This window comes from Leptopilina heterotoma, unplaced genomic scaffold, assembly GCF_015476425.1.
Source record: "Leptopilina heterotoma isolate Lh14 unplaced genomic scaffold, ASM1547642v1 Lhet_65, whole genome shotgun sequence".
NCBI lineage: Eukaryota > Metazoa > Arthropoda > Insecta > Hymenoptera > Figitidae > Leptopilina > Leptopilina heterotoma.
In genome coordinates, this window is record NW_025111152.1 from 1,544,921 (window position 1) to 1,559,366 (window position 14,446).

General features: G+C 24.0%; 1 protein-coding gene across 1 annotated transcript in view; it reads right to left on the reverse strand.

Annotated features, from left to right (window-relative positions):
* Positions 1–9,885: 9,885 nt before the first annotated feature.
* Positions 9,886–14,446, reverse strand: part of LOC122509947 (protein germ cell-less) — a 129,150-nt gene continuing 124,589 nt past the window's right edge. Inside the window, exon 7 of the mRNA XM_043624288.1 lies at positions 9,886–11,634. Within this exon, the coding sequence (XP_043480223.1) occupies positions 11,412–11,634 (223 nt within the window). The 3' untranslated portion in view covers positions 9,886–11,411. The remainder of the gene's footprint in view (positions 11,635–14,446) is intronic.

Genomic DNA, 14,446 nt, shown 5'->3' on the forward strand with positions numbered 1-14,446 from the left:
GCCTGTCGGGCACAACAATGCATTATTTTTAAAATTAATTAAAAAATACTTTATAAGAAAAAGATTCGTTATTTACTGATTTTAAAATTGTAACCGCTGCGTTAAAAGTTTACAACGCCCACTATCTTTAGTCATAATTCTTATCATTGTATAAAGAAAGTGTTGGAAAATTTATAAGCAAGCGTTAATACTAAAATGTTTCGACATAAATTATTTATAACATTAATTACATTAATCGTAATAACTTTGGAATAACACTATTGCCGCTTTCTATAACGACAGTTGAAATTTTTGAAGAATTCTTTTATGATTCTTTTATGAATGTTAATTCTGCAGTTTTTCTAGATTCAGTGTCGCTCTTATGCTTAGAAGTTCTTTATGTATACATATCAGGTGAATCTTTTAATTTGCAGTCATCTTCCACCTGTGATAAGCATGTTTTTTAAAATAGAAATTTGTTTTAATGTGTCATAAAAGAAAATATATAAGTATATAAAATGAAAAAAAATCTTGTACACATTTATGTTAAGAAGCGTGGATTTATTAAATGTTAATGAAGAGTATTGTTATCGTATAAGCCCAAAAATATTATACGCTACATTCAAATGCTTGTAAATAATGTTTGGTTTGATTTATTTCAGTGATTATTCAGTTTCATTCCATGAGTTTACTGTTAATAATTTGTTTTTAAAATATTATAGATAAATACAGATGAGATTAGGTAATAAAATTTTATTATCATAAAATTTGTGATTTATTTATTTATTTCCCTGGGAAAATTTATCTTATTTCATGTACAGAATGACTAAAACTTACTTACCTCAAAGATGCGTAAAAAATTTTCTACAAAAGTAAAGAAAAATATGCATGAATCACCAGTTTTTTTCTTATGGCATAAACAAGTGCCTTATTCAGGGCTCGAACTAGGTCCGTAAATCCCGTAAAAGTCCGTTTTTTTTAAAAAAGGTCCGTTTGTAAATTGTGCGATAATTTCAGAGAAATTACAAATGATTATGTTCAAAAATATTTCAAAATTCTCATCAAAATTTCAATTCCTGGAAAAAATTCTTAAAAATTTTGTTAAAATTCGTCAACCGAATTTAGTTATTTAAAAATTTATAGATAAAATTCTTTATGAGAATTCAATTCTAAGAAACATGCAATTATTCAATAAATTGTTATTTTTGTATATAAATAATTGAATACTAGTAGAATTTTCTCATAAACATTGATTTCAAAATGGATTTCAGTTAAACTTTTAGATTATAATTGAATTTTAAAAGCATTAGAGAGTAAATTTTTAGAAATAATTGGATCTTCAAAAGGTTTCAGATTAAAATCTTTGGAAATTTGAATTTTTCATATTTTTAACTAACAATTCTGTGGAATTAATTCTTTTTTGTGAAACTTTAATTGCGGATTTTTTTAATATTATTTTAAGTTTTTATTTTTTAATATGAATTTAATTGAAAAATTTACGATTAATTAAAATTTTGTAAAATTGAATTGTAAACAAATGAATTTGAAAATTCTTAAAATACTTTTTCAAAAATTATTAAAAATAATGGATTTATAGAAGATGTTTAGCTAAAAACACGAAAAAAAAATTCAATTTTGTAAAAGTTACAAATTATTGCAAAAATTAAATTATTATCAAAAGTAGAGAATATTATTATATTCTTCGCAAAAATTAAATATTGTTCAAAAGTAATAAAATTCTTCTTAGGGATCTTAGGGATTCAAATTCCTCCAAAAATGTAATTATTCTTAAAAATTTTAATAAAATTCTTCAACATAATTTAATTATTTAAATATTTGTTGATAAAATTCTTTATGAGAATTCAATTTTAAGAAACATTCAGTTATTCAATAAATTATTTATTTTTTTAAATAATTAAATCCTAGTAGAATTTTCTAATAAAAATTGATTTAAAAATTAATTTCAGTTAAAATTTTAGATAATAATTGAATATTAAAAGCAATATGAATTTCTAGAAATAATTGAATTTTGAAATTAATTTTTTTGAAAAAGTTTAATTGGATGTTTTTAATCTTATTTAAAGTTTTTATTTTCTAATATTTATTTAATTGAAGAATTTACGAATAATTGAAATCTCGTAAAATTGAAAATTGTAAACAAATGGATTTGAAAATTGTCAAAGAATTTTTTCGAAAATTATTAAAAATAATCGATGTAAAGAAGAATTGTAGTTAAAAATTTTTGTAAATAATAATTGAATTGTAAATGATTTTATTTTTCGGTCATCTTTAATTATTATAAAACATGAAGAAATGGATCATTCCGAGTCGAAGACTCGGAGTTATCGATATCTTCATGTTTTATATTTATAAAAAATTTAATTTATAGTTTTTATAGTAAAATGATCTCTTATTTAACTCGGATTGGTTATATTTTTGTCCGTAATTTTTCATTTTCGGTCCGTAAAGTCCGTATTTTGTATAATTAATTAATAAAATTGTTCTTATTTTTCATTTCTTAAAAAAAGCTTTTTTTGTACATAATTTTTCTAAGATATTCATTCTGTCCACAACTAAAGTCGATCGGGGTACAGTTTTTCTAAAACGAAATTTATAATTTTTTATTTTCTAAAACTTTTTTTTTAATGAAGCTGAATTTCTAAATCTACTTTTTCTAACGAATGTAATTTTTTCAAATTTTTTTCTAACAATATTTTTCCATCTGTAATTTTTAAACAAAATTCCAATTTTTCTTTTAGAAATAAAGGGAAAAGAATCTATAAAGGGTATAGCCGGATAAGTATAGAGGGCAAAATTCCTCAACTGTTCTCACCTAAAAAAAACAGTTTTGGGATCGGGTTGATACTTTCCCAAATGGTAGTCCTGATAGACCTACGCTTAATTACTAAACGATGGGACCCTACAGGGATGCGTTTCTAAGATTCAGGAGCTCGAATTTTTTACTTTCATGCTTTATCATTAAACTTCGTTTTTAAATAACTTTTATAAATTTAATCCAATTGAACTTTTATTATATATTTTTGAAAAGGTTTTTTCCTCAACTTTAAGAATATGAAATCCAATTTAAAATATTTTTTTAAAAACAGTGTCTTTTTTTAATTTTAAGAAAAAAAAATCAATTTTACCTTTTAAGGCCGGACTAAAAAAAATTTTTTTTCTCAAATAATAGCATTTTTAACGTACTTTAAAACCGCGTATTAATGAAAATGGGATCTGCACATTTTAAAGGACAAATTTGAGTTTTTCTACTTAAAAAATTATTATTTTTGCTTACAACACCTATTTGGTTATGTTAGAATCAATTATTGGAATAGAGAATATGCGCTTTCACTTGTTTGGTTTAACTAACCTATTTCTTATTAAAACTTTTCTAAAATTAAGAAAAGGTTCCCATTTTTTAAATAAAAACTACTAAAAAAATTTCTTCGCTGATAAAAAGATAGTTTTTATTTGTGCTTTAAATCTATATACAAGAAAAATAGGACTAGTCCTTTCCAAGCATAAATTTGATAAAATACAGTTAATTAAATAATTTTTTAAGTAGAAACATTTAAATTTGACCTTTAAAATATGCAGATCCCATTTTTATTAACAAGTGGTTTTAAAGTACTTAAAAAATGCTATTTTTTAAGAAAAAAAAGTTTTTTTTTAATCCGGCCTTAAAAGGAAAAATTGAATTTTTTTTCTTAAAATTAAAAAAAGACACTGTTTTTAAAAAAATATTTTAAATTGGATTTCATATTCTTAAAGTTGAGGAAAAAACCTTTTCAAAAATATATAATAAAAGTTCAATTGGATTAAATTTATAAAAGTTATTTAAAAACGAAGTTTAATGATAAAGCATTCTATTCAAGTGGTACACAAGATTTTTTTTCTTGTTTTACTCTCTTAAGTGTCCCAGTTTATAAAAAAAACTACATGATTTCAGGGTGTGTGACGGTGAAAACCTTAAAAAACCCTACCCGGTACATTTTTATGTAGTACATGACTGGTTAGTTTCTAAAAATTGAACAAATTCTTTTGAAACTTGTTAAGGGGTTGTTGCGGTTGCTACATTTGAATCTGAAGTTGGCAAAAAGACTAATAAATATCGAGTTAGCCGTGAAAAGAGCTGATTGATAGTTTATTATTCAATAGAATAAAAAAAATTTTTATTTAAATTTCAAAATAATTTTTTTTTATTTTTTGAAGAAAAAATTGTTTTTTTGAAAATCAACTTCACATTTGAATGAAGCAACCCCAACAACCCCTTAAGAAGTTTCAAAAGAATTTGTTCAACTTTTAAAAATTAACCAGTCATATACTACATAAAAATGTACCGGGTAGGGTTTTTTTAAGGTTTTCACCGTCACACACCCTGAAATCATGTAGGCTATAGTTTTTTTTTTATAAACTGGGACACTTAAGAGAGTGAAACAAGAAAAAAAAATCTTGTGTACCACTTGAATAGAACCACAATTTTTTTTTTAAATGTTCAAAATAAAATTTTTTTTTGATTTTTTGAAGAAAATAATTTTGTTTTTAAAATCAACTTCAAATTTGTATCCAGCAAGTTTCCAAAGAATTTTTCAATTTTTAAAAATTAACCTTGCATATACTTCATAAAAATGTACCGGGTAGGGTTTTTTGAGTTTTTAACCGAGACGCACCCTGAAATATATTCTTTAATTACAATATTTAACGAAATAATAAATTTGTTTTTAAAATTAATGAAAAAATTTCCATAATTTCTATTTCTTTATCACAATTATTTTACAAAATCTCTTAAGTATTTAAAAAGAAAGTCAAAACCTTTGTATAATTTCTATTTTCTAATCACGATTTTTTATATCAAAACTTCCGTTTTTTGAGAAATAAATGAAAAAAATCAACATAATTTCTGTACTTCATGTACTTCTGTACTTTCTGTACAAATTTTATAAAAAAATTTCAGTTGTTTTTTGGAAAAAGGGATATTATATATACTTTTTCTTATTTTCCTTAATTTTTTAGAAAATATTCAGAAATATTTTTTCGAAGATACTGGTATTTTTCTAATTTTTGCCGGAAAATTTCAAGAAAGATAATTTTAACGGTATTTTATAAAAATTCTTTAAATATATTTTTTTCATATTTATGATAATTATTTGAAGTTTCAAAAAATGTTTACAAAATGAGTGAAAAAATTTCTAATTATAATCTCATCTAAATTAGGAAAGTATTTATTTTTGAATCAAAAACTGCAAGTAATTTATTAGATTCAAATAACCAATTACTTGACAATTAGCAAATTATTATCGCTGTTTGAGATTTAGAGAGTACAATGTATTTCTAAACATTTTCTGATGGGGCTAAATTTTGGTTAAGAATTTATTTTTTTGAAAAAAGTTTTTGTATATAGATAGGCACTTTGAATACATTGAAAGAATACTGATACTGAAAGCTTCACCAGTTAGTATGGTAATAAAATCGTAATTGTGGATTTGAATAATTAAATAGACCAAAATTTCTCACCTTTTATATATAAATTGTTTATTATAAAATGTAAAATACATCTTCGTAACAATTACATATTCAGCTCAATAGGGAAAATTATGTTACAATTATAAAGTTTTTAATCCATCTAAGGGGCAAAAGCAAATTGGCACTTCTTCGAAATATTTTAAAATAATAAAAATCAAATTATAAAAGTACCATACAATCAGTATAAATATTTTATTACAATTTATTTTTCGGATTTTTTCATTTCTTTCAGTAATTAAACCAGCCCCCTCTATAATTAAAACAAATTTTTTTTCAATACATACAATACAAATTCAAAAATAAAAAAAAAATTCTTCTTTAAATAAGTTAATAAAAATAGCATTACTATTTTATACACCTTTTTATAAATATTAGAAGATTTCTTCATTTCCAAAGGCACCGATTTCACCGAAACTCTTTCATAAAGATTAATTAAGACAAATTGTTTCTAAAATACATAAAAATTAAAAATGAATTTGTATTAACAATCACATTAAATGTTTTATGTCTCATAAAGACTTCTGTATTTTATAAAAAAATCATTATAGTAAATTGATCTTTACAATATTTTTCTTTTTCATAAAAAAAGTATGAAAATTATAAATACTTAATGTATGTAATACGATAAATTGCATTTAAAGAGTAATTACAGAATATTATTTAAATTGACGCATTGTGTTGGCAAGTCTTCACATACGGATTTCATGTTTTAATATAAAATATACCACAAAACATCGATAAATTTACAAAGAAATAGTAATGGTAAACAATGTAATAAAAAAAAAATAATACCATTTTAAAATTGAAGTATCAACAAATTTTTTGTTCTTTTACTACTTTGATTGTAGAAATAATATAAAATGATATGAAACAATTATAAAAAAATTTACATTTTAAATGAACCCACCTTTAGAGATGAGCCAATTTCGTTAAAATTTGTAAGTCAGGAAACATTTGGTAAAAGCTTATATTTTATTTTGTCAATAGTGGGTAGTATTCGTACCATCGCTCAAAGTGGTAAAAGTATAATTATAGAAAAAATTGTTTACAGTGTAAAATTTGAATTTTATTTAATTTATAAATAAAAATTTTTTTGAATAGACGGTGATTTATTTATTTATTAAAGAAAGAAAGGTAATCAATTCAGTAAATTATAAAATAATGATTTCAACTTTTCTTGCAAAACTGAAAATTTGAGATATCGTAATATTGCTACAGATGCAATTAGACTACAATAAATACTTTTATTAAGAAGCACAAGACGATAATATTTCCATGTTTTCGTATGACTTTACACTATTCTTCTCAATGTGCCAAATTTACATATTTTTGTTATTTTATAAAAAAATACAATTTTGACTTAGTACCTAATTTTAATATTCCAAATGATATCACCTTGATAACGTTGATTACTCGTAAATCGTAAAAAGGAATATTATAAAATCGTTATTTGGAATGACGATTTTATTTACACTAAACAGATTCAAACCGTTGTAGATCTATCGAAAGTACAAAAAAATATTATGAATTATAAAAAATTTTATGTAACAATAAAAAATATAATTTTCAAGCATTCTCAAAGTAGCTGATACTGTTTTATCTCTTTTAAGGATTGACTTAAATACTAGGGTCACTCCAACGATTTTGATACTTCCTGGTAATTCCAAAGATGAATTTGTGACTAGTATAAAAACATTTGCAATATGTGAAAAAATCTATCGAAAGTGACCAGAATTATTCAAGGGGTAAAATCAGTGTTGGATAGTGTTGTTTAAAAATAGTCACAAAGTTATTTCTGGAATAGCTCACCTTCGCTTTGTGTGCAACTATGTTCACATAAACATACAAATTACAATTATTATTAATAAAGACTAGAAAGCTACCTATGGCGTAAGTTGTGAAAAAAGAAGTATGTAGTAGAAAAGTTTAATAGCTTCATTTAAGGTGAAGAAATCGTCTTAGAGTTAATAACTATGACTTTAAGACGAAAAAAATGTTGTTTTAGTCGATTAAAGAAAGAAAAAAAAGTAGAAAAAATTCTTTATTTTATTTAGTATTGTCATAAAAATTTCAGTTTGTATTTCCCTGGCCTTTCACTGATTTCTAAGTTAAATTATTCAAAACTTTACATCCCTGAAGTTACGAAATCGAAAAAATTCTTATCGTTTTTTAATTTACAAATTGAATGAAATAAGTAAAATTAGTGATATTTTAATCTCTAAAAACTACAAATAATAGTTTTTGACGCTAACTTCAGAGGCATCATAATTTTTTTGAAAAAAATATTTCAATCTGTACTTTTTATTTATTTTTCCACAAGAAAAAAAAAATATAAATTTTAACTTTCAATTTTCTGAAATTTCATTATTTCTAAAAACTACAACTCTAATCTTTCCAAAATATAATTATTTTCTAGAATTTTTAATTAAATTTTTTTCTAAATTATTATTATATTGGGTCAATCCAATGACTTTCTTCTGAAAGTCGTTGAAACCATATTTATATAATTATCATTTCGAAAACGAAGAAAAACACCTTCGTCAATTTTCAATAGAAGATACATTACGTCCTTAAAAAAATATTTACAAAACCACAAATTTTTTAGAGGTCCGACAAAAAAGTTTTCAGTCAAAAAAATGTGGAATTTTTTCAAGAAAAAAAATTTCAAAATCACTTTTTGTCCATAAATAATAAAATTTTTTTTAATTTCCATCATTAGTACGTACAGAATGAAATGGTTTATATTTTTAGTGATTAAATGTTAATACTATATTTAATAGTTATTGAATAATAATTTTTTTAAAAAAACTGAAAAATTTATGGTTACGAAATCACATCGTGAACCATCAACTTTTGATAATTAATATTATAAAAGGAATCGAGTTTCAAAAATATTAAAATTAGATTTTTTGAAAATATGATCGCAACGACTTTTAGACGAAAGTCAGTGGACTGATCCAATAATAAAAATTTTTGTAAATAATAATTGAATTGTAAATGATTTTATTTTTCGGTCATCTTTAATTATTATAAAACATGAAGAAATGGATCATTCCGAGTCGAAGACTCGGAGTTATCGATATCTTCATGTTTTATATTTATAAAAAATTTAATTTATAGTTTTTATAGTAAAATGATCTCTTATTTAACTCGGATTGGTTATATTTTTGTCCGTAATTTTTCATTTTCGGTCCGTAAAGTCCGTATTTTGTATAATTAATTAATAAAATTGTTCTTATTTTTCATTTCTTAAAAAAAGCTTTTTTTGTACATAATTTTTCTAAGATATTCATTCTGTCCACAAATAATAAAATTTTTTTTAATTTCCATCATTAGTACGTACAGAATGAAATGGTTTATATTTTTAGTGATTAAATGTTAATACTATATTTAATAGTTATTGAATAATAATTTTTTTAAAAAAACTGAAAAATTTATGGTTACGAAATCACATCGTGAACCATCAACTTTTGATAATTAATATTATAAAAGGAATCGAGTTTCAAAAATATTAAAATTAGATTTTTTGAAAATATGATCGCAACGACTTTTAGACGAAAGTCAGTGGACTGATCCAATAATAATCGAGATAATCTGTTCCTCACATGAAGTTAGTGTTTTTTTATTTCAATTTTTTGTTTTGTAGTTCGAATTGTTATATCAAAAGTTTGACAGTTAATTTGTAAATAATAAAATAAGTGGAGTAAAAATTTTTTAAAAATACTTAATTATTTTATGAATTATTTATTTTTGTATTTAAATAATTGAACTCTCGTAGTTGAACTCTGTTAAGAATTGATTTAAAAAAGAATTTTAGTTAAAACTTTAGAAAATAATTAGAAATGTTTAAGTAGAATTCTTTAGAAATATATAAATTGTTTGAAAATTTAAGGGAAGCAAAAATATAAAAATATTAAAATTTGTATTTAAAAAAATTATTAATTACATTATTTTTCTTTAAAAATTCTTAAAGTTTTCAATAGTGTAGTGTAGTTATGCTATAGTTATAATAATAATCGAGATATTCTGTCCTCACGTAAATCAAAAAGCCATCGCTTTTTGATTCCAAATTGTTTTACAGCTCAAATTGTCTGTATCAAAATTTTGACAATTAATTTGTAAATAGAGTGATTAGTGTTTTAGTGAATTTAATTCCCCCAGAATTTTGACAATAACAGGATTTTGAAAGGACAGTAAAGTAAGGAAATTTTATCCAAAATATTCAAAAAATATCAAATTTTTAAAAATGTTAAATAGTCTATGAATTTTCTTTCTCAAATTAAAAAAAATCCATAAGTAGAGTTACAGTTGCAAATTTTAGAAATAATTATTTTATTAGTTATTTTTTTTATTTAAATAATTGAATTCTCGTACAACTTTTTGATAAGAATTGATTTGAAAAAAAATTTCCAGTTTTACATTGAAAGTATTATAAAATTTTAATTCCTAGTGGTCAAAGAAATAGCAATAAGTATTCAAATATTTTTTAAACAAAAATTTATCGAAATTCTTTGAAAAACATGGTTTTTTGTAGAGATGCACGACGAGACTCTGTCCTTTCATAAAAGAAAAGAGATGCAAATATTACATTCAATTGTTTTCATTGTTTTTTTCACGAGATTCTCGATTTTTCTCACGAGACTCGCTCGAAGTGCATTACTAGTTTTTCGGTTACATTTTTCTATAAAAAAACGTAGCATTTTGTTGTAATACTTATTTGGAAGAAAAATCGAAAAAGTCGCTTTTTTGAAAATAAGCCAAAAAAGTCCCCTTTTCTTGAAAAAATAGTAAAAAAAATCGAAAAACTTATTCTATCCGAGACCTGCACATTTAATTGAGTAGACAGTTGACAGTTTTCGATAAGCCTGAGCTTTCGAGTTTTTGTGAACTAAAGAATTTTTGTACTAATAAACAATGCTTAATTGGAACAATTTTTAACAACACTGTGTCTAAAATATGAAATTTTCAAGATTTTAGCAATTTGTAAAGTATAAATTTCACCTTGAAAATGAAACTAAACTACATACTTCTTAAAATAAAAGTTGTTCGCACCGTTAAGAATTTACGATTTAAACGATTTCTGAACAATCTCACGAATCAATTCTCCCGAAATTTGTTTCTTTCAAATGTGTTTAGTTTTATTAAAAATTTCCTAATATTTTCATAGTTTGGAATTAGTGACAATTGAGATAATACCAGTCGAGTAGCAATGAGTACTTCAATAACTCTCGATTAATTAGGAAAAAGTTAACTTTCGACATCTTTTTAAACATGAAAAATTGTACTTCTAGAACACATGTTGAAAAATATGGCAGCTCTATAAAATTTTAACATTCGGGAAAACGGATACGCGGGTTTACTCTGAATACTTTGAAACATTTCTTAATATTGTGCATTAATATTTTCGCTGTTTACATGAAAATATTAACGATCTTTAGACTAGTTTTGTTAATTGCACAAATTACCTTTAGAGATAATACACACGATATGAAAAATTCCTGTGTACATTTTAAATGTTAACAAGTAATTTTTTTCGTGAAACTCAAATTATCGATTCAACTTAAAATCAGTCAATTATTTGTAGAAGCGATTTAAGTAATAAACAATTTCATTATGTACATTTTACATAAATTATTTTAGCATCAGATTATGCGAATGAGTTAAAATTAAAAACTCATTTTTCTCACTTTAAATAAACATTTGTATATATAAATATATACATTATACTATTGAATATGTATATATCTACATAAGTTGAGGTAATGTTTTTCGTGTGCTTTTTTCACTTTATGACAAATGTAATTTACAAGAAAAAAAACACTTTTTCCGTTTCTCATTTTAAATGAAAATGATTTTTTGATATTAAATTTATAATGTGTTATTTAAAAAGCTAAGAGATCCACCATTAGCTATGTATCCGAAACAATTGTTATTGTTGTTGATTTTTCTTCCTCGTTGGTCAAGAAAGGGGTAACTACTTGCATATTTACGGAAACACTTAGAGGATAAGTCAGTTGTTTGTCAAGAATCATTACCTGTTTCTCTTCGTTTTTGTGAAGAGAAAGTCTAAGCATTCCCGAGTCTTGCATGTGATTTATTTGCCTTTGTTCATTAAGTGATATTAGACGAACCCTGTGAATATAAAAAAAGATAAACAAAATTATTTTTAAAATATTTTTTACCATAATTGTTATATGAAGCTGAAACTGACAACTATTTGACAGTAACCATTTCAATTTTAAAGTTGATTGGTTTTCATTTATTTCGTTACCAATATAAAACTTTAAAAATTATTAAAAAAATGCTAATAACAGCAATTCCATGTACAACGATCAAGTAAAAATTTTTATTTTCTGGGAATGGCTTGAAATTGTTAATTTAAAATCAGTATAATTTCGAGAAAACATGATAGATTTTAATTTTTATCTAGTGAAGTTTAAAGCATATCTTGTGTAGTTTTTAATTTCAAACCCTCATTTTTTCAACCCCTCATTTTTTCAAAAATAAACATTATTTTTCAGCTAGCTAAAATAACGGCCGCATGTAATTTCTCCTTTTAATGTCAATAGACATTTAACAATATAATAATATATGTATAAGTATTTATAATTGTCTTATAAAATGAAACAAAACTCAATTTCTTTTGAAGAATTTCTTCAACCCAAATTAAAAATCACAGAAACTGGCTCAATATTCTTTGTAATAGAAACGGGCGCACATGTGTAACAAGAAATATTTTTAAAAAAACATTTTTTACAAAAATTGTGATTATAAAGTAAAAATTATACCAATTGTTTTGATTTATTTCAGAAAAATAGAATTTTCTTAAAAATCGTGATTAAAAACTATAAATTATGCAAAGTTTTGAACTCTTTTTAAGGGGACTTTCTGGCGAAGGATTTCAAAAAAAATAGAGCTTTCTTTGTTTCCTGTAAAATATTCCTTAGTATCATAAAATTACTTTCCCAAAACATTTTTGAAAAAATATGCAAAAGAAAAAAAGTTATAGCAATTTTTATGACCGTTTCTTAGCTCACTTTAATACATTACAATAACTTTAAACGCGTTTTTCTCGAAAACCCATTTTTGATAACGGGAGACACTTTTTTCGAAATCTATTGAACTAATTGTAAAAAACCAAAAATCATTCGATTCTTTATCTAAAAAACTAGAAAACAATCCTCTAAAATTTTAGATTTTTACCCCCTGCATAAAAAATTGTAAAACATTTAGAAAAATTGTTTTTGAGGTTTGTTGTCTAAAAAAAACCCTTATGAAGAAAATTCCGATTGAATTTTTAATTTATGTACAAAAGCTTGTACGAAAACTGTCTCCCAGAATAAAAGACGAAAGTTAACTAATTTAATAAATATAAAGGTTTAAAAATTGCACACTTTTTCAGGTTAAAACTATTTATTTTCTTATAAAATTGAAGTTGGCTTTTAATTTAAACACTATGATCGGAACGTGATTTACAATAAAAAACCAACTTCAATTTTAAGAAAATAAATAGTTTTAACCTGAAAAAGTGTGCAATTTTTAAACCTCTATATTTATTAAATTAGACCCGGGACCAAAAAGAAAATTTTTGAGTGTATAGATTTCGTTGTGATTTAGAAGTTCTGAAAGTGCCAAATTTTTTTATTTTTCTTTAACGGAGTTATTAAGTTGTAAAGTACGCAACAACTCAGAAATCGCGTACTTTCAACTCAAAATTTCTTGTATATTTATAGGAAAAATTAAAAAAGTGATAAGAAATCCTGAAAGTTCATCAAAAATACTCTATATTCGGTGAGTTTTTATTTAATTCAATAGTTCCACCTTCTCGTAATTAATTGATAAAAACGTCAAAATTAGGTTATTTGACGGATCGACTTTAAAAACATATTTTATCTATTATTTTTATATTTTTACTAGTTTTTTTTATTAAAGAATAATTAATCAACTAATTTTAAACATGAATCAATAAATCTTTTTGCACTTTTAAGAATTTTTCAATACTTTTTTTAAATATTTTCTAATTGCTAAAAAAGTGCCATTTTTTCGCACCTTCTCCACTTTACACTCATATTTTAAGAAAAATAATAAATATTTTAATAAAATTCTTTTCATTTCGTTCTTCAGAGATCATACAGATTCATTTCTAAAAGTATCAATTTTTTTAAAAATTAGGCCGCAACGACTTTATTTGAAATATAATGGTCTGACCCTTTTACAATAATATGTCTTTTTTTAAAAATTACCTATGCCCACATAGCACAATAGTATGAGGTAAGGTTATGTTGAGTACTAATCGTAAGGCTCATAAGGTTACACGATATTGCTGTGGTAGACCTAACGTGAACTAAAAACTTCCGCCATGGAGGTAAGGTTACATGTTAGAGTGTGGTAAGTATATATGATAAGGCTATGGTAACCTTACACGTTAAGGTTCAGATAACCTTACACGTTAAGGTTGATGTAACCTTACACGTTAAGGTTGATGTAACCTTACACGTTAAGGTTGAGGTAACCTTACACGTTATGGTTGAGGTAACGTTACACGTTAAGGTTGAGGTATCATTACACGTTAAGGTTGAGTTAAGGTTATATGTCAAGGTTGAGGTAAGGTAATTAATAAGTTGTAAGGTTAAGGTAAGGTTGTGATAAGTTTACCAGTTATGGAAAATATTGACAAAATAATTAATAATATAATAAATAAATATTAAATTAGAAAGTTAAGTTTGTTGCTCTTCTCTATTTTGGAAACCTGACATGAAGCAGAAAATTTTGAAAACAAATTTGGGGGGACTGGGATTCGAACCCGGGATCGACGCGCATAAACCTAACATCCTAACTAACTGAGCTAAGTGGAGAACTGGTAGCAAGAAAATTAATTTTGCCTTTAAGGAGTTAATCATATTCTTGCTTCACCTTAAAGGCAAAATTGATTTTCCTTCTGACA